Below are 21,585 nucleotides of genomic sequence, written 5' to 3'. Positions count from 1 at the left end.
CGCCATACTCTTACACGAGGGTCGGTACGTTTCGTTTGAATTTATATGAAATCATTTTACAATTGAGTCTAAATAATTACCTGGCATTACTTACTACTCTCAGAGCGCAAACAGACCACCGGCGTCCTCGACGCTGAACGTTTCCCCCTGTTTGGAATATTTTCCCCCCTTCATCGTGGTGAATCTGCCGAGCATGGCTCACACTCCGGTCAGAGCAACGAAGCTAACGCTGCCTTGTGTGCTACTTCCTCGTTAGTGAGAGTCGGTGTTGGGGGCAAAAAGCGTCCAGAAGTTTCCCCCCCGGGTGGTCTAATAAATCTCTCTGTTTTGTTTAAGGAGGGCTGGATTTGACGAGGCTTTTTCGGGAACTGAACGCAAGCTTCGTTTAAGGGAAAAACAGCAATCCCGGATCATGGCAGGCGGTTTGGAGGAGCCTCTCGTCGCGGTCGCCTGCTAAAGTTAGCGGCTGAGGCTAGCTGGGCTAGGCTGTCGGGATTAGGATGAGCCGGCAGCTCCGGGCTCCATATTCAGCCATTTAACCCCCGTAGGAGCTCCTTTCGACGGATATTTCTTCGTAGGGCGCCGATGCAGTGTGTTCCGTGCGGCTGGGACCAGGCTAGAGTCGTCGCGGGGAGGATCCAGGGCTGCTGCTGCTGCTGCTGCTGCTGCTGCTTCTAGCTCGCAGCGCTGGCTAGCTGTAGCTGCGTGTAGCTGCCAGCCGAGTCCGCTTCTTCAAATGTTCTGCTTTGTTTACCGAGGCACCGGGCTCTCAGCACACGTACACGTCCACCATCCTCTTTTAAATGCCTAACCCGGAGATTTCTCACGACGGCCGGGGAGGCAGGAGCCCCCTGGGCCAGCGGACGCAGAGGCGCAGCAAGGCGGCAAGCGCGACGGCTAACTCGAGCCAGCGTGAGCGGCACCGAGACAAGCGGCGCTCGGCGTCCTCCTCCCGCCGGAGAAAGAGGCACAAGCGCGGCAAGGATCGAGAGCAGTGGCTCGCTGCGGAGAGTGCGGACAGCGAGCGGAGGGGGGTCGGTGACCGGGACGGGGATGAGCTCCACGGGCTGGTGGAGTACGACGACGTGAGCTCGCAGTCCGAGCGCTTCTCGGCGAGCCCCTCGCCCAGGGCTGAACGGCTGAGCGAAGCGGAGCTCCAGGAGAGCAGCGCGAACTTCACCGGCGCGTCGCCGCCGGAGAGGGAGAGGAGGTCACGGAGAGAAGCTGAGGCGTCGCGGCAGGCGAAGCGGGACGAGACCAGGACTTCAGCCGAGAAGGGCAGAGCTGGGGCAGAGCGGGAGAGCAAGAGGAAAGAGGGCTCCAGCCGCGACAGGGATCGCGGTGTGAGCGGCGCCAAGGGGCTGAGGAACCACGACAGCAATGGGAAAAAGCCCACGGCGGATAAGCGGGACTCCAAGCGGCGCAAGAGCCGTAGCAGATCCGACAAGAAGGAGCCGCCGTCAGCCTACAGGGAAACCCCGCAAGCGTACAGGGACGAGCGTGAGGAGCTACGGGCCTACAGGAGGAGCCCGGGCTTCAAAGCCGAGAGCCCATATGGAGCTTCCTACACGTACGGAAGCGGCTACCAGTCCCCCTCCTACAACCAGCTTATATCGAGGAGAAGCCCCAGTTATGGAAGTAAGAGGCAGTCGCCCAACTCGACTTACTACGGCCGCGATACGGAGCTGTACGGCGCCTACGGAGTCACCAAGTCGCCCAGCTCGCACCCGGCCGCCAAGAGGAAGCGCTCGCCGGGCAGCCCGTACGCCTGGCGCCGCTCCCCGAGCTACGGGCGCCCCAGCCCGGCCTACGAGCAGTGGGAGAACGCCTCCAGTCCTTACGGGCGGAGGAGGTCAAGGAGTCCCTACCGTAAGAGCCTGAGTCCAAGTCCAGAGCTGAGGTAACACCAAACTTTTCATCAGCAGGGTGTTTTTTTTCTCTCTCTCTCTTTCACAATGCAGACCAACACTGCTTATCAGAAGGGAATAAAATAGAGTTGTGAGCTCTCAATAAGTCTCAGTAAGACTCCTTCAGCATCTGTCTTCAGTCTGCAGCCCATAATTAATCCACATTATTTAAAACAGTGCAGTGCATTTCCAACCTGGTCCACTGCGCCTGAGATAATGTGGACTGGGGCCATCTATCACAATGAAATGTTGCTCAACCCTTGAGCAATATGAGGTATGTTGGGCTAGTTAAAGCTCTTGCAACTCAGTATAGACTCTTCCCAGTTTGATCTCCACTTTTCTGACACTTTAAGCTTTGTGCCTTGGCCTAAACTAAACTTCAGGTGAATGTAGTGAAAAATACCCTTAAGTGGTTTTACAGTATTTGTGCTGAGTACTTATATATATATATATAATGGCCATGGCAGGTTTCATGATCTAGCTCTTTATATATATATATATGAGAGGGAGAGAGGGAGCTAGATCATAAAACCTGCCATGGCCATTTCATCATGTATATAAATAATCCACACAAATACTATGGAACCACTTGTTACACAGTAATTTTGTATTGTAGAGTAAAAGAGTTTAAGTAGTTTAAGTCTAAACACCATCCTAATGTTCTCTACCTCCAAGGGAAGACCCAGAAAACCCACAGCTTAATCTGAACTTTTTGGTGCTAGTTCTTGGGGAAACCCCCTTCAGATAGTATTTAGGTTTATCACTGGAAAGGTTTGTGCTGAGTGCTAATTTAATGTCCACCAGAGAAGTGTAGAAAAGTTTTTAACCAGTGTTTAATCAGTTTAGGCCCCTGGGTATCACCTTAACTCTAGGGAGTCTAAAATGTTGGGTTGTAGCTCCTGTAACTTATTTAACTAAGTACAATGTGCAGCACTGAAGTGAACTCTGCCCCGGTTGAGTTTCCCTGTATTGAAGAGCAATACATGTGGCCTGGACTGAAGGAGTATATCACAATGCTACTGTTGGTTTCACCATACACTTATAATACATATCACCCTATTTAATGTTCCTGAGGTTTGATGAGTAAATCCAGTAAAACTTCACTCTTTTAATGCAACATGCAGTTGGTCACTGTTCTTCAATTTCTGGCTAAGAAAAAAAATAAAGTGTGTTAAGTAATTGGTATAATGGTAGAATATTGCCTGGCCCTTTAGCATGATATAGACTATCCCCAGTTTGTTCTCCAGGTTTCTGATAATTGTAGGCTCTGTGGATTGGTGTAAGCTAATAAACGTAGAGTCAACGAGAGAGTGTTTTTCTTCCTTTGAGAAACTCACTTTTTTTACAATCTCCATCAATATGATAGCCACTGGCAGTAGAAAACCCTAGTTGACAACTAAAAGTAATTTTTTAAAGCTTTAATTTTAGGTTTTGGGACTGTGATTGCACCATTGCAGAACTGATCTTAAGTGGCTTCTTCTGCATTTATCTTTATTCAGAATGAATCCACTTCATGGAAACACAGTGCCGTCAGTTTTCAGCGTTCTTTAGTTGTTGTTTTTCTTTTTCCATGACCCAAATGGTCATTGTAATTCAGTATGCTAGTGTTTCTTCTAGTTCTTCTAGTGCCAAGAGCTTAGGTGGCACTTTGGTGGAGTGTAGGAACCCCATTGTGTTTGGAACTGTGTTATTGGGAACACTCTCCAGTCTTGGTTGTTTTCTGATGGCTTTCCCTTTTTACTTAATCCGTGATGTTCTCTGCTCTGTCAAAATACCAGGCGTCCAGGGAAATCGCGGAGCCGGAGCCCATACACGTCCTCGCGTCACTCGCGCTCCCGGAGCCGCCACCGTCACTCTCGCTCCCGCAGCCGACCCTCCAGCCTCTCTCCCAGCACACTTACCTTCAAGAGCAGCCTGGCTGCCGAGCTCAGCAAGCAGAAGAGAGCAAAGGCTGCAGAGGCGGCTCGCGTCAAGAGCTCCAGCAATGCCTCCACACCTACAAAGGGTTCCTCTTCCTCTTCCAGCGCCCCCCAGCCTAGCCCAATCACCAACCACGCAGTCAAGAAGACACGGCCTCCCTCCCCACCACCGGTGTCTGAGAAAGGCCCTAGAACACCTGTGTCCAGCCAGCCTCAGTCCCCCATCGACCGCCCTGCCAAGAGCAGCTCAGAGGCCCCACCGCAGGGCAAGGAGGGCAGGGTAAAGGAGGAGAAAAGGAAAGGCCAGTCCTCTCAGGGGAAGGAGAAGGAGAGAGGGATCCCTCCAGCATCCTCGCTTTCCTCCTTGCCTCTGCCTCCCACCCTCCTAGAACACATCGATGGAGCTGATAGGTTTGTAACATGGTTTGTTTGTGTGTGGTTCATTATGCAGCCTGGTTGGTGGTTTTGGTGTCTGTTAGTGACGCCCACACACTGTCGAATCGTTAGGGAACATTTTACATGACTCCGCATCACCAGTTAAACATCAAGTCACATGTAGGTAATGTAGATAATGATCTTGTCTTATAGAGAACGATTTCCACAGTACAAATAAGGCAGCGTTAGGTTGTGTGTACTCAATTTATTTATGTAGATGGGTACTAAACCTCAGAGTTAACTACTTCTTTAAACTCAACCTGTCTGTTTTCAACAGATTTCCAGTCACCCTTTCCTTCAAAGTACTGGCTGTACACATTTGGCTGCGGGTGTTTTTGTTACTGCTTGTCTCAAGTGATAAATAATCCCACAAGGCCGACATGTTGCTTGCTTCCAAAGCTGCTTCATGGTATCAGTCTTCTTTATTGCTGATACTGAATTTGAGTGCCAGTGTCTGCGACAATGCCAATACTGTGTCGGTATCTGTGCAATGATGGTCACATGCATGCAGAGAACTGGCAGCTGGGGTGAACTGTCTCTGCCTATCAAGATTGCCACAATGGCTAAAACGGCAGGCAGACGTGCAGAGGGAGTTCACACCAGTCATCATTTTAAACATAGATTTTCCATAAGATATCAAAACTGGAATTTCGCTTAATCCACCCCCCCCCTAAGAGAGATGTGAAAGCCTATGTGATCAACAGATAACTTGGTGGAAGTTTCTAACAAAATAAAGAAACAACTTGTTGAATGTAAAATGAAGGCATTCTCAATGTTGTGTTCTCCTGATAGATATTTTATCTATGTAAAGACAAGGATTGTTTTCTTATGCCAGTATTTGTATAGGTATGTTAGTTGGTACATTTATTAGTTAATCATCAGTATGCGGTTTTATGAAGATTAGGGTATTGCCTTTGGATTTAATTTTGGGACTGTTTCTCATGTGCAGGGCTCCTGTGTTTGTCCTGTGAAGGGGGTGTGAATTGCTTGAGCGTGCTAGAACTGGCTGCGTTAGAACTGGCTGCGTTTCACTAGATACTTTCTTAGTATTTAACCTCCTGTGTGACTGTTTTTTGTGTAGTGAGTAATTTAGCTCACTACAGTCTTCTAATAAGCTTAAAATATGTGTGCCTGCATCAGTAAACCAAAAAAACCTTGTTCATCATCATTTCCTACAGCTAAATACAGTCTGAAGCTGTAGCAAATTTTCTATTAACAACAAAGTTGTACAAGCGTAAAATTGAAAAGCTATATACCATACCATATACCTGCTGTGAATATATACCAGAGGTGTTTCTCTCCCTCAATGTTACCTCGTTGTTTTCGCAAATTCTCATCGTTGATTTTTTTTATTTATTTTATTTTTTAATTTATTGATTGCACTTATTCATCTGTTGGTCTGTTTTTGCAGCTTGAAGGAATCTTTATCAGCACACTCAGGGAAGAAGAAACCAGAAAAGAAAACTCGCCACCTCCTCACTGACCTTCCTCTCCCACCTGAACTGCCGGGCAGTACCCTTGGGTCACCCCATAGCCCACCAGAGGATAAGAAGACTACCGCTTTGCGCAGAAGACCCAAGTATGTTACAAGTAGTTGTATTCCTGAACACATGCAATTTTCATGGGGAGAACAAATTGCTGCTATTGCGTGGGGAGTAACAGCTTATGTCACTTTTTTTTTAAATTCAGGTTTTACAAATCAGTCACACCGCAGGTCCTACATAATGTTCTAAATATAGAGCTAAATGAATATTTCTGGCTTTTTGGCAGAATATGTGGGCCGCGCTTTGGAGAGATTAAGGAGACGGAGATAGATTGGGGCAAGAGGTGCGTTGACAAGTTTGAAATCATTGGGATCACTGGTGAAGGTACCTATGGACAAGTGTACAAAGCCAAGGATAAGGACACAGGTAAGAAACGTCTCTAACAGGACTAACTTAAAAACAGCAAATTATCGCTGTCCAATCAAAACGCGTATCTCCAAACTGGTGAATTTACAGGAGAAGGCAAAAATGTTCTTAACTTTGAATGGAAGTCTGTGTAAGATAAGAGTTTATTCCTTGTAATTTAGAGTGTTCCTAATGGTCTATTCATCCAGAATTATTGACACAGTGAACAGAACAGCTACAGGGCTCAAACTATATAGAAAACGTAAACGGACAAAAATGGGAGATGCATATTTTTTTATTGGACAGCAGAGATATGTTAGTTGTTTTAGATCATCAGAACAAGTAAGACATCCTATTTCTGTTGATGACAGTTTTTAAATGAAAATGTATTACTATGGGAGTGTAGACTTTTTCATAAGGCCACTATAACCCTCACGGTGCTCGTAAGTAGTTCCGAAAGTAAGAGTAACTAGGTGTAATGCTATTGAACAGAGGTAACTTTTTGAGAACCTATTGTTTGTGTATATTGTACATAGTTAGTATTACTCTATTGTCCTCGCCCCACACTAGCTCCCAGTAAGATGTTCTGTGCATTATGGCTTAAAGCAATGACTTTTGACATGCATTTACCTTTGTTTGTTTTTTTTAAAGCTGAGATGGTGGCCCTGAAGAAAGTCCGATTAGACAATGAGAAGGAGGGCTTCCCCATCACAGCTATCCGGGAGATCAAGATCCTGAGGCAGCTCAACCACAAGAGCATTATTAATATGAAGGAGATTGTCACAGACAAAGAGGATGCCCTGGACTTCAAGAATGATAAAGGTAGGTTTCAGCAAATTGCTCAACTAAAGCTGAGGTGTTAGTAGAGCTGGCATTTCTCTAATATCCATAGGTGATAGTTTTGATTAGAACCGCCCTTTGCCAGCGTAATATATGCCTCATCATAAACGCACTGTGTCAGGTATGGGCTCTTTCGCTGATTTTTGGAATGCCACACTACTGCACAATACTGAGCACAGTTTAGACAGCCTCCCATTACTGGGTATGTGAGAGTGCTCTTTATGATGGGGAGGCTTAGTAGCTGTTGAAGGTAGTGAGCTAATGCTCTCTGAAATTGCCTAGTGGCTCTTCAAATGTGCTTACTTTATTTTCTTTGAATAAGTAGGAGCTAGAAAAAATGCAGGGATTCCAGAGGAATCTGAAATGTTTCATTGTGAATTAAAACCATGTTTGTGCAGCTGATCATGTGGTGATTTTGATCTGTTTGGCAGGGGCATTTTACTTGGTGTTCGAGTACATGGACCATGACCTGATGGGCCTTTTGGAATCTGGCCTGGTCCATTTCAACGAGAGTCACATCAAATCCTTCATGAGGCAGTTGCTGGAGGGCCTGGACTACTGCCACAAGAAGAACTTCCTGCATAGAGACATAAAGTGCTCCAATATTCTGCTCAATAACAAGTTAGTGTGTTTCAAGTGCTACAATATGAAGGGAAATACAGATGGATATATGGTTCTTTAGCAGAGTACATTGATGTAGTTTATGTTGATTTACTTGAAATGAAGTAGTTGTTTGAAAACTGTGCACAGTGCAGTATGAGTGAAATGTCACTTGTTTTCGTAATACAATACCCTCTTTTCATTAGGGGCCAGATAAAGCTGGCAGATTTTGGTTTGGCTAGACTCTACAATTCAGAGGAAAGGTGAGTATTTACATTTAAGGCATTTAGCAGATGCTCTTATGCTCTCCAGAATGACCAACAAAAGTGCTTCACTGTTTACTCAGAAAATACCCTTAGCTAGTTTGTTTAGACTAGGATCCGAAAGATCCTCTAAGCTTAGTTGCTTCTAAACACAAATGCCAGTATGGAGTATTATAGCATTAGTAACCTTAAATTGACTTTTTAAATAGAAATCCTTAAGTATTAAATGATCTTAAATTTGACATCACATTACAAACACATTGAGTCCTAAGGGGTCACTTATGCATTGCAGGGGAATGTTAAAGCAGCGTTATTTAGCAAACCTACCATAAAATAACAGCTTTAAACTCATTTAGATGCTCAAGAGCATCATTTTATCTCTTAAACTCATCAGAACCATCTCTGGTTTCTGCTCTCCTTTCCCCCCCACTGGTACAACTTAAACGTCTCAGTCAGTTTGCATTGCTTTGCATGTCTTTACCGACTAGTAATCCTTATGCTTTAATGACAGTCAGGAGCATAAGGGGTTAATATGAAGAGCTGTGTTTTTGTTGTTTTTTGCCTCCAGCCAATTACAGTAGTTTACACAAGTTACTGATGCAGCCACATACTGCATTTACTGCCTTTGACCCCATGACAGCATGCTCAAATTGAACCCTTTGAGACCCAATTTGCATACCTGGAACATAAAGATATACTCATTATAAATGCTAATATGAATGATAATCAATTTAAACAGTCATGTTGTAAATTGCTGTTTGATAATTGTCTTCTCAATATATATTAGTTCCAGGAACAACATCTTAATAGAGTCATGGTGATTAAGAGGTTGTTTCGAGAAAATAAAGTGACTTTGGATTTGTGGAATGATCTTTTTTTTTTTTTAATGATTCTGAAAAGGAAATCTTTCGATATGTGACTCTGTGTATTGCATTAAATGAATTCGGTATTAAGACCAAATCTTAAGTGGCTTTAACAAGGTCTTTCAAAAAATGAATGTGTGTTCCTGCACACAACCTATTATATAAAGCCCTGTCTTGAAGCTGTTCTGCTGTTAACAGTTGCTTAAGAACTGTGCTGCTTTAAATGCAATACTTATACTTACTGACTGTGTCCTCCAGCCGGCCTTACACCAATAAGGTGATCACTCTGTGGTACCGTCCGCCTGAGCTACTGCTTGGAGAAGAAAGGTACACTCCTGCCATCGACGTGTGGAGCTGCGGGTAAGATGCTAATGCAGGGCTGGAAGTCTAGATGGAGATAACTGGTCAATGTTTTTTTTGTTTGTTTTTTTTTTTCTTTGGTTTAATTGGTGAAATAATCTAATATTTATTTCCTCTGCTCTTTTAGGTGCATTCTCGGTGAACTCTTCACAAAGAAACCAATATTTCAGGCCAATCAGGAGCTGGCACAGTTAGAGCTAATCAGGTAAACGTAATATGTTTTCACACAACTAAAGCAGAGGAGCAGTTTATCAGTAGTGTAGTGTTGTTTGTGTGATTGTATGACACCACCTCTGCTCTGTTTTCTTCAGTCGTATCTGTGGTAGCCCTTGTCCTGCTGTGTGGCCAGATGTGATCAAACTTCCATACTTTAACACCATGAAGCCAAAGAAACAGTACAGACGCAGGCTACGCGAGGAGTTTGCATTGTGAGTAACGACCAACGTCATATTTTAGAGAAGTTAATAGACCTGTTAATAACAGCACACTGATTTGGCGGATATTAGGAAAGAACTTGGCGTAGATAAGCACCTTATTCTTAACGACTTGACAACTCTTAACTGGAAGGGACTTCTTCCCCCTCCTCTATTGATAAAGGACTGTTTCATTAATCTCCTTACCCTCCTCTGTTTAGTATTCCTCCAACAGCACTGGACCTGTTTGACCACATGCTGGCCCTGGACCCCAGCAAACGCTGTACAGCAGAACAAGCTCTCAACAGCGACTTCCTGAGAGATGTGGACCCAGCCAAGATGCCCCCACCAGAGTAAGAGTGCCATCTTATTAACTTTCTGTCTGCAGAATTTCTTTTCCACTCTACACATTCTTGTATATCTTTGTCTTTGTCCCTCTCATTGAAACGTTTTCTTCTTTCCAGTCTTCCTCTTTGGCAGGATTGCCATGAGTTGTGGAGTAAGAAGCGTCGGAGGCAGAAACAGATGCCAGAGGAGTTGGCTGCTCCGAAAGCTCCACGGAAAGAACTGGGGCTGGACGACAGCCGCAGTAACACGCCTCAGGGTTTCCCTGCTGCAGGGGGACACAAAGGCCCCAGCGCTGCTGCTGCTGCCGCCCTGCTGGGTAGGTATAATGCCCCCCACCCCCCCACCCCCTCTTTTTTTTTTTTTTTTTTTTTTCTTCTCTACAGCTGAATGACAAACACCAGTAGCCTCTGTTTATGATCTTCTCAGTCATACTTCATATGGAACCTTATTATAATTCTTCTTGATGCTCTAAGGATGTGTACCATTTTCTTGTTGTTGTGCTCTAAGAAGTTCATTGTTTGTTTCAGACCCTAAAGGTCCAAACTCGCAACTGACCCAGGAGCAGATAGCTATGCTTCTAAACCTGCTCCAGTCCAAGAGTGCCCCGCTTGGCCCTGCACAGCTGTCCCAGGCCATGGGCTTCAAGATGAACCCAGAAACTCTACAGCAGCTCACTAAGGCCCTTCTCCCTGGACCTGTTGAACCTGACAGGCCCCCAGAACCTCCTGTACCTCCCCTCTCGCAGTCTAAGGTACCTAAACCACCCCAGCCTAGCCAGACTTTGGGAGGTGCTCCTCGAACCCCACCCATTCCCAAGCCTCCGTCACCCCCGACTCCTCAGCAGCAGGGCAAGCCTGATGGAGAGGCCTCGGCAGCAGTCACGCAAACCGCTGTCACTATGCTGCTTGCTCAGCTTCTCAAGGTTCAACAGAACTCCGACGTCCTTGGGACCGAAGGCCCAGATGGAGCCGTTTCTGCCGTGGTCAGTGGGTCTGCTTCTGCTGCTGCCGCCGCCCCCCTACTATCTTCGGAGATTAAACAGCCCAGCCCAGTCTCACCAGGTAAATCTTCACATTTTGTCAGTATGTCGGCTTTTTCCTTTTGAAATGAAGTGATCGTTCAACCTCTACAATTTGGCCCTTGTCTTTCAGTCACAGATGGAAGTGGATCATCTTCCAGAGCCCTGGAGCCTATATCCATCTTGCCTCCTGACCAGAGACCCCCAGAACCTCCAGAACCCCCTCCATGCGCCGATCTGGACTACCGTCACGCCCCTGACACCAAGCAAAGTCTGTCCTCCTCCAAAGCAGGAGATGCACCGCGACCACCTGAGCCAGATTATCCTCCCCCGCCTAGAGGCGCGGAGGGAGCCGGATATGGGGCCGACTATAGTCGGCCGCCTCCTCCACCCTTTCCCCCTACAGGCTTTGGAGACAGCTACCTCAGTCACATGATGGGAGCAGGAATGCCTTCCCATGCTCTGAGGGAGGCTTTTGGCAGCAGCGCAAATGTACCTGCCTCAGCCTCCGTCACCTCCGAGCCTTTCGCTCATGGAGGGGCGGCAGGTGCTGGGAGTACTGGTGGGGGTTCAGGGGGAGGCAGTGGCAGTATGGTTTTTAGTGGAGACAAGGACCATCGCTTTGAGTACAATCACAGCCCTATACCTGTGGAGGGCACCTCTCATCCCACCAGCATACATCTCTACAACCCTGCTATTGGCCAAAAGGATGGAGGACCCCCGCCCCCTTCTATACCTCCACCCCCTCCGGGCCAGGCCTGGAGCTCACCCTCCCAGCCTGGGGCCCCGCCTCTCCCACTTGGCTATGTCCCTCATTTGAACACTGCAGCACTAAGGGGCAGGGGACTCCCTTACTGATTGACTTCCGAGTCGGGGAGGAATAACATGGTGACAGACTTGCGCCTCAGAAAAGGAAGACTCTAAAAGACAGAAGCAGTTGCTGTCCCTCAAGCCAGCACTGAGTGCACTACAGAGGCACACTTAGTTTGTAATAATTCTAATGATGGCTGCAGGAAGGGGCACACCAGTGCGAATGTGGCTTGAGTTACATCTGGAGGGATGAGTAGAGGGGGAAGGGGGGTATTTTTCCTCTCGTCTGTATTTTGTTGTTTTTTTTGTTTTTGTTTTTTATCATCTACCCCTCTCTTTGATTTGGAAATCTATCCTACTGCTGTCTTTTAAATTAAATTTTACCTTTTTGAGTGTGCATTTACCATCCACGGTAAGTGTTTTTATTCTCTGTACCTTAGTGTCTCCTTTAATTACATAAGGACAGACTAGTATTACAACGTTTTGCACTACTGACTCCAGTAGGCAGAAACAAAAGGTATGAAATGAATGGTGTGCTGTATCTGCACAAGATGGAATGACCAGTAATGTAGTTTTTTTTTTCCTTCCCTCTTATATATATCTATTTTTTTTTTTCTCCCCAATGACTCAACTTTGGTGGGCTCAGTCAGTTTTTCACTGGAGGGCTTTTTAAAAAAGGACTCCAGAGAGATCGGCAGCACTTGTGTGACTAGCCTTCTTCAAAATCGGTATGTCTACTGAACAACTGAATGGAACAAAGCTGTATTTTTTCACCTGTTCCACCAGCCGTTGTCTATAGCCATTGTGAAATGAGACTAAAAGACATTTAATCCAGTTTCAAAAAGGAGAGGAGCTGCAATGTTGTTTTTTTGTTTTTTTACTAAGATGTTTTTTTTTTCTTTGGCAAATGTTTATTAAAGAAATGCCAACAATGTACAGTTTGATCTCTTTTTGTAAACTGATTTAGCTCATTTAATACCACTGTAAAAAAAACAAAAAAACAAACAAACTGTAAGCTGTAAATGTTCCTACATTCAGCCATTTCTCTTCACTGGCTTCCTGTAGCTGCTCGCATCAGATTCTCAAAACCCTGACGCTGGCCTACAAAGCCAAGAAAGGACCAGCTCCTCTGTACCTGATGGCAATGGTCAAAAGCCGATCCGCACAAAGAGCCCTTCCAGCTTCAAGTACGGCTCGGTTCGACCCGCCATCCCTCAAAATCCACAGAAGACAAGCATATAGGCTTTTTTCTGTCCTGCACCAAAGTGGTGGAACGAGCTTCCCCTGGGTGTCCGAACGGGGAGTCGTTTGCTGTCTTCAAACACAGACTGAAGACCCACCTCTTCTGAGAGTACTTGGGTGAATAGCAGAGTGGTCACCTTACTGGCTTGTGTTTAGTAGAGTCTAAACTTGGAGGTATCTTTGAATTTTAGCATATTCAAACTAGCTGAGGTTTTTCTTGGGTAAATAGCAAAGCACTTTTGTAAGTCGCTCTGGAGAAGAGCGTCTGCTAAAGGCCTTAACGGTAAATATGAATATAAGCACTTTTAGTTACTACTGCACTTCACAGACGGTCAGAGCACACCACTGTGGCATACGAACACCCCTTTTGTAAAACCCTCTGGCAGTACGGTCTGTAAATGTCTGTAGTTGAACTGTGTTGGTGGCTTCCCTGCTCTGATTCAGCTCCTTATCAAACCCTCCATGAGCTCAATCAGGGGTGTTAGGGCCACTGGCCTGGATTACTCCAGTAGGTAGATAATGAGCTCTAATGCCTTCTGCTTTCCACTTAACGTCACAGAGGCATTTGTTGGGTCATCCCACTCCTGGTGTGCTCCTGCACTGCACACACACACAGAGAGAAGTGTGTTTACCTGGACAGAGACTCCTGCTGCGACTCGTTCAGGCTTGATTAGCTTTATTTTTTTCCTCTTGAGTTTGATAGAGCAGGAAAACGTCCTGTTGAAAGGAGCAATTAACAACAAATTCCTACAATGAGAGGCTTAAAATGAGAGCTTCTTACAAAAAGGACACTCGTAAACATGGTTTGAGGGTTCTTTATTAAAGGCAATTGTTCTATATAAACCCCTAAACAGCTCAAAGAAGAGCCTGAGTGCTTACACGGTTGTTTGCCAGATTGAGGAGTGTTTTGAATGTGGTGAAAATCATTATAGATGGGTTTTTATAAAGAACCTTCTTAAAATGCTTCTATTTAGAGCCAAATTTCTGATCTTGAGCCAAATAACACTTTTGCAGTCCTATATCAAACCCTTTTTGTCTAATGTGCACACTTCTGCTCATTTGTCCCTGTCCAAAGAAAAACATGTATCCAAAATGAATGAAATTGACTTTGGAATGAAAGTCAATGTAAAATGATATTTTCTTCCCAGTAATTTAAAGCATTTCTATTGGTCCATTCATCTAGAAGCATTTACACAGTGTACAGAACATCTACAGGGTTGAAACCATGGAGAATAAAATGGATAGAAATGGAGCTATGTGTTTTCATTGGACAGCAGCTGTATAGTTTACAGACACAAACTAATTTTGAGCTCAACCATCACCTGACTGTTCCTTATGTTCAAAATTTTGCAGTGTTGAATTGCTAAAGAATGATGGGAAAGGATAGGGAATGCTAAGGAAGATTTACATGCCAATACTGGAACCTGACCTTGCTGGAGGAAGGGAATGTATATTAGTAGGAACAGTGGAGGTGGGTGATATGATAAAAATGTTATCCCCATATTTAAAGATCTTTTCACAATACATGATGATCAGCACTATATGCTCACCCGCAGATGCCTCGTCATCCAATCAAACTGGACTTAGTTCAGGAAGGAATTGCACACTTAGGCAGTATGCTCAGAAAAGTATGTTGTATATCATGATTATGATCATATTGCCCAGCCTTACTAGAGGGTTAATTACGAAGCTTCCTGAATGAAATGCAGATATATTAGGATTGTAGTGCAGTGTCACTTCTATATTCTGCTCTACTGCAGTGACTGATGCATCACAGAAGTATTGTAGTTAATTATCGTTAGGTTTTGTAGTTTATATGATCTATTAACAGTTGTGTACTGGTTCAAACTTATTACTTATAACTTATAACTTGAACCGTTCCTAAGTGTCTCTGGCCCACTTACAAATTCCTCAAGATAATCAATACTGAAGCTCTTCAGAGGTTAACATGAACACCTTCTCTGTTCGGATCCTGAGAGCTTCTGAGGCCTGAGACTGTACAGAAAGTTGGCTGTATGGTTCTCGGTTATCATCATTGGTTATTCAGTAGATGAGAGTGTTTCACAGTCAGAAGCACACCTTTATAATCACTGTGAGGCTGCAACATGGTAAATGTTCGGTTTCTGTTGGGTAAATTTCTCAGAGATTCCACCTTATGGCCCAAGTTCCGGTCAACTTAAGAGAATGAGACATGAAGCCCCTCCTTATTTTGCCAGATGGATTGGTTTTTTTAACCCTTCAGATGATGAGTTTTCCTCTTGATGTAACTGAATACAGTGGTATGAAAAAGTTTGGGCACCCCTGATAATTTTGATGATTTTCCTTTATAAATCATTGGCTGTCACAGTGATATTTGAGAAGTGAAATGAAGTTTATAGGATTTACAGAAAGTATGCAATAATTATTTAAACGAAATTAGGCAGGTGTATAAATTTGGGCACCCCAACAGTAAAATTACTTCTATATTTTGTAGATTCTCATTTTGCAAAAATAATAACTGCCTCTAAATGCTTCCTATAGCTTCCAATGAGAGTCTGGATTCTGGTTGAAGGTATTTTGGACCATTCCTCTTTCCAAAACATCTCCAGTTCAGTCAGGTTTGATGGTTTCCGAGCATGGACAGCCCGCTTTAAATCACACTGCAGATTCCATGCAACCCTCAGCTTTAACAAGATTCCCAGTATCTGCACTGGCCACACAGCCCCACAGCATGATGGAACCGCATCCGAATTTTACTGTGGGTAGCAAGTGTTAGTCTTGGAATGCTGTGTTGTTTTCCCGCCATGCATACCGCCCCTTGTTATGTCCAAATAACTCAATTTTAGTTTTATTGGTCCACATCACCTTATTCCAAAATGAAGCTGGCTTGTTCAAATGTGCTTTAGCATACCTCAAGCGACTTGTGGCTTCTTCTAGAAAAGGCTTCTTCTGCATTACTCTCCCATACAGCCTCTCCTTGTGCAAAGTGTGCTGAATAGTTGAACGATGCACAGTGACTCCATCTGCAGCAAGATGATGCTGTAGGTCTTAGGAGCTGGTCTGTGGGTTGACTATGACTGTTCTCACCATCCTTTGCCTCTGCCTATCTGAGATTTCTCTTGGCCTGCCACTTCAGGCCTTGACTAGAACCGTGCCTGTGGTCTTCCATTTCCTCACTATGTTCCTCACAGTGGAAACTGACAGCTGAAATCTCTGACATAGCTTTTTTTATCCTTCCCCTAAACCATGATGTTAAACAATCTTTGTTTTCAGGTCATCTGTGAGTTGTTTTGAGGCTCCCATGTTGCCACTCTTTAGAGAAGATACAAAGAGGATAAAAACCTGCAATTGCCCACCTTAACCTCCTTCTCATAATTGGATTCACCTGTGTATGTACAGTTGTGTTCAAAATAATAGCAGTGTGTTTAAAAACATTAGTAAAGCAGAAAATCTTTATAGTAGTTTTTATTTCCATGCATTGGGAACATTGTATACTGTTTTCCAAATCAAAACATGAAGAAATGTATATAATTTTTAACTACTTTACAGAAAATAACAAAAAATGAAAATTGGGCTGTTCAAAAAATTAGCAGTGTCTGCATTTGTCTTTACGAACTCCAAATATGTACTCTTTTTTAGGCTTTAACATTCCTGTTAATCACTAACCTAATATTTAGTTGAATAACCACAGTTTTTTAGAACTGCTTCACATCTGTGTATAGAGTCAACCAACGTCTGGCACCTGTCAACTGGTATTCCAGCCCAGGATGCTTTGACTACATCCCACAATTCATTTGCATTTCTTGGTTTTGCTTCAGAAACGGCATCTTTGATGTCACTCCAAGTTTTCTATCGGATTAAGGTCCGGGGATTGGGCTGGCCACTCCATAACCTCAATTTTGTTGGACTGGAACCAAGATTTTGCTCGTTTACTGGTGTGTTTAGGGTTGTTGTCTTGTTGAAACACCCATTTCAAGGGCATTTCCTCTTCAGCGTAAGGCAACATGACCTGTTCAAGTATTCTAATATATGCAAACTGGTCCATAAACCCTGGTATGCAGTAAATAGGCCCAGCACCATAGTAAGAGAAACATGCCCATATCATGATGCTTGCACCACCATGCTTCACTGTCTTCAGAGAGTACTGTGGCTTGAATTCAAAGTTTGGGGGTCGTCTGACAAACTGTCTGCAGCACTTGGACCCAAAAAGAACAATTTTATTTTCATCAGTCCACAATATGTTTCTCCATTTCTCTTTAGGCCAGTGGAGGTGTTCTTTGGCAAATTGCATCCGCTTCAGTACATGTCTTTGTTTTAACAGTGGGACTTTGCGGGGACTTCTTGCTAATAGATTAGCTTCACACAGGCGTCTTCTAACTGTCACAGTACTTACAGGTAACTTCAGACTGTCTTTGATCATCCTGGAGCTGATCATTGGTTGAGCCTTTGCCATTCTGGCTATTCTTCGATCCATTCGAATGGTAGTCTTGCATTTTACAATGCAAGACAAATCAACTCATTTTAAGGAATAGGTTTGATGGAAACGTTGAACTGGACTTTGAAGACCTATATGAAAATGTAAAGAGTAAAAAGTACTCTTGGATATTTTGTTACAGTAAAAAAAGTGTAAAAAAAAAGTGTTCTGCATCTGATCAGCTTTATAAAGAGAGCAGCAAAATGTGTATGTTCTGCTTGGCTTTGAGTCGTGGACCTGAGGAAACTTGCCTGAGGCTTCAGACAAACGATCATCTTGAGGTTTATAGCATCATCCAGTTGAATCTAATTTCTGATGCTGGACTGTTGCCATGGCTTCTTTGTGTGGGGAAAAAAAACTAGTGATGGTGTTTCATCAGTGTCATGTGCTGGAGGTCTTCCAATTTCTACATGCAATAGCTTTGTGGATGTGTTTAGATTTTTTACACACTCCAAGTTGCAGTCTGCAATCTCTGTCCATGTTATCAGAATCATCGGAACTTAGAGCTCTGCATATTGGACTCTGTCTGGGTTGTGTGTTGTTTAGAAACATGTATAATGTCTTGGAACCTTGTAGATTACTTCCACCGTGAAGAGCAGGTGTTTCTCAGATTAATCACTCTGTCCGGACACAAGCTCAAACAGTCTGCAGTCTGCAACGCTCTACATTCCTACAGGAATCTGAGGTAAGGTTCTTGTACGTTTACGTCATTGTTTTTGTCTGGCAGTGCTAGAAAATAGCAAGCCCCTTCACTGCATTCATGTGTTATACCCTCAGCTCCAGCTGTGTTAAAGTACACTACATGCCCAGAAGCGTAATCCATAGATAGAATGGGATATTCTGGAGTAGCCACACATGAACCTGAGGTCTCGCTTAATGCCAAACAAGGGTTGGACAGACAATAGGCCCCTGGGGCAGTGGTGGCTCAGCGGTTAGAGCTCTGGGCTATCGATGACAGGATTGTTGGTTCGATACCTGGGCTTGGCAAACTTGAGCAAGGCCTTTCACCCTGTGTGTGTGTGTGTGTTCACTACCACAGATGGGTCAAATGCAGAGCATGCATTTCGCTGTATGTGCACCTTTACCTTTGATCATTGCACTGTGGATCAGTGGAAGTGTGCTCTCTGGAGTGAAGGAGCTCCATCCAGTATCTTTGGTATTGGACTGGTGTTTGTGATCCAGAACTAATCATCTGACAGCAGTACCTTAATCTAACTAATAGTCTTGTGGCTTGAATGAAGTCAAATCATTGCAAAAATGTTCCAACATCTAGTGGAAAACCCTCCAAGTAGACTAAAAGTTGTTGCTTCATGGGAACTAACTCTACAAATACTCCAGTCTGGGCCTCTGCCTTATGCTCTTAATACTAAAGGTGCTATAAGGGGTTGAAGAGTGTGCAAACTGCATTATTTAATATTTGAATTGTCAATGACTTTAGTTTAACCTCTTTACACTCCAAGGCTTATCGCACACTAAGGCGTATTATTCAGTAACTACAGGGACGTCTTTACAAACAGCTAGGGCTATTCATCATAGCAATAGTAAACTTTTGGCCCATCGGCAGGCCTTTGGCCATTTAAGGGCTTAAGGGTCCCTATATCAATATATTTGTCATTTACTTCCTTTACCTCCTTGTATTGGGCTTCCTGGTGTAAAACTTTAATAAATAGTTTGCTAGTATGGAAAGCTGGACAGGGAGGCAAACTCAGAAGACTTTGCTGCTGGTAGGTGCGTGAAGTCGGGCCCCAGTAGCTGAGGTGAGCCATGGAGAAGTAGGGAGGAGATGCAGTGAAGGTGGGTGCAAAATTGTTGTCATGAAGGTGAAGTGAGAGTGGAGGGTATAGAAAAGGTTAAGGAAGAGTTTGGAGTGTGGTCCATCTCCCAAAATGTAGTTATGCCACTTCACATAATGCTTTAAATATAATGTTAATGTAGTGAAAAAGTGAGCAAATCCTCTTTATAAAACAAACATGAATGTGGTGATTTTCTGCACATTTTAGAGCACAATTACTATTTTTTCTGAATTTAACATTTAACAGGAAAAAAAAATAAATTAATCAAATCAACAGTAATTATGCTGTAAACTGTATGTATCTACACTTAGAAAATCAGATGTACGAATTCACACATACAGCTTCTGTAGTCCCTGTAAAGAAGTACTGCCAATATAATAGGACTCCCTTGAGCAGATTAACATGAACCTATTGGCACCATGCCTAATTCCAGGCATGGGCTAGAGAGGTATAAAACTTTCTAAAGGGGTGTAAAGGTATAAAGTGTTCTCTGGAATGATGGTTGGTGCTATATCTAATACTTTTGTGATAAGTTGGGGTTGAGGTGGGATCCTCACAGCAATGCTCCAAAATTTAGATTTAACCAGTTAATATGGTTCTTCCAGCAGAACCAGAATAAACTTTTTTTTTTAATTTCACTTAATTTGAAAAGAAACTGTGAATGAACATGTGTCCCAATACTTTTGTCCATATAGTGCATTTTAGTGTCAGATCTGATGTGGCGACACAAAGGGGACCTACTCAGTATTAGACTTGTATTTGGCTGACTATTATTATTATATATATACACACACAAACCTACACACACACACACACACACACACACACATATATATATATATATATATATATATATATATATATATATATATACTAAATGGGATTTTACTCACCTACCTTCCATCCCATCTAATCCCCCTAGCCAAAAGAGGGCAGTAGTGAGTACTGAGAGCACAGTGAATCTTTCCTCATGGTTGTTCTTGAGGATTGGATAACTGTCAAGACAAGACTGTGACCATTCAAAATAATATTCATTAGACATAATAATAATAATGATCATTAGAAAATAATAGCTTATTTTAAATGCATAAATATTTAAACATACTTCAGTTTCTCATTACGTCTTAATGTTCTGCAGGCCTGCATTTGTCTTACCTGCAGTGAGACAAACAGTAGCTGCCACTTTTACAGGGCAGCCAAACTCAGAGCAGACTTTTAAAACGTTTAAAATCTTACTTTTTAGACTAGTTTCTGTTTCCGTTTCTATTTATCTGTTGATATTATATTATGTAAGTTGTCCTGGCTATTGTATTAGCTTATTATAATTAATGCTCCTGACCATAATTTAGCCTACTTACTCCGACCTGTATTAAAAGTGCTCTGTGAAGGTCTTCTGCACTTGCCTGCACATGGAAGTTTCAGGCAGCAGTGAAGAGAACTCCCACACTATAAAAGCACACTGTAAAAATGTCACATCTCTGACACTGTAAAACCTCATGATATGTAAAAGTCAGCATTTTACCACTTCAGCAGTCTGTCCTCACCTCCTCAGAACTGTTCGGTTTAGCTCACCAGCATTACAGTAGATAGTCAAACTGCAGTACTAGACAACATCAAAGACGACTGACCGCAACCTTCAAGTCCCCCTGAATAGACACAGCCAAGACGGCCTTGATGATTCCCCCCGTTCTGCTTACTCCGTCTTCTCTGAGATAGATGTGCTAGGATATCAGACAATCAACTACATCCCAGAGGCTTTCGTCACCCAAACGTTAATCCCACTGAACTGCTTAAATCTGCTTAACAGCTTCATTAGTACTGTTACTTACTATATGCACCCTATGTCCAAAAGTTAATGGACACCTGCTTTTTCTATGTATCTTTTTCTAAAACCCCACCTTTGCTGCAGTAACAACCTCTGCTCTTTTAGACAGGCTTTACACTAGCTGTTAAAACATGCTAACTAGCTGTGAGGATTTGACTGATTTCAGCATCTAGTCATCTAATCATGAGAATGATTAATTCTGGATCACAAGCTCCACTCCAACTCATCCAAAAGGTCACTTCAGAAAAAGCTGGGGGTCACTAATGTGCCCAGGGTGCCCAAACCTATTAAAATGGCCATTGGTAATGTCTTGTGAGGTAGTTGGAGAAGCAACATTTGGCTCCAGACTTTTCTTGGGTTGAATGTTTTGTTCATTTCTGTCAGTAATAGTTAGTGAAGGGACCAGGAGGGGTTCAGCATGGGCCCAATATGTGTCATATTGTGCATATGGGGCCCATGTGAGATTAAAAATGGGCTGTAATAATGGGGCCCATTTGGGAAGCCCAACTGGATCCGAGTAAAAATCTATGTACAACCCTCTGAGAGCCCATGCCTTCCTAGAACCCACCTAGTCCATGACCCACCCATGTGAGTCCCACATGAACAT

The 21,585-nt window shown here is 43.6% G+C and overlaps 1 protein-coding gene across 1 annotated transcript; it reads left to right on the top strand.

Moving 5' to 3' along the window:
- On the top strand, positions 1-12,601 carry cdk13 (cyclin dependent kinase 13). The gene is made up of 14 exons (XM_072679377.1): positions 1-1,900; positions 3,686-4,237; positions 5,673-5,840; positions 6,032-6,171; positions 6,802-6,972; positions 7,422-7,611; positions 7,797-7,853; positions 8,975-9,076; positions 9,204-9,281; positions 9,388-9,504; positions 9,711-9,842; positions 9,954-10,153; positions 10,365-10,898; positions 10,989-12,601. The coding sequence occupies exons 1-14, from the start codon at positions 804-806 to the stop codon at positions 11,711-11,713; spliced, it is 4,263 nt and encodes a 1,420-aa protein (XP_072535478.1). The 5' UTR covers positions 1-803; the 3' UTR covers positions 11,714-12,601.
- The last annotated feature ends 8,984 nt before the right edge of the window (positions 12,602-21,585 follow it).

This window comes from Salminus brasiliensis, chromosome 5, assembly GCF_030463535.1.
Source record: "Salminus brasiliensis chromosome 5, fSalBra1.hap2, whole genome shotgun sequence".
NCBI lineage: Eukaryota > Metazoa > Chordata > Actinopteri > Characiformes > Bryconidae > Salminus > Salminus brasiliensis.
The sequence above is the reverse complement of the archived record's forward strand: the minus strand, read 5'-3'. Positions and strand labels throughout refer to the sequence as shown.

Excerpts from the sequence above, each read along its gene's own strand:
- cdk13 (XM_072679377.1), top strand. The coding sequence starts at position 804 with ATGCCTAACCCGGAGATTTCTCACGACGGCCGGGGAGGCAGGAGCCCC. Across the intron at positions 4,238-5,672 it reads CACATCGATGGAGCTGATAG|CTTGAAGGAATCTTTATCAG; the intron begins GTTTGTAACATG and ends CTGTTTTTGCAG. Across the intron at positions 10,899-10,988 it reads GCCCAGCCCAGTCTCACCAG|TCACAGATGGAAGTGGATCA; the intron begins GTAAATCTTCAC and ends CTTGTCTTTCAG.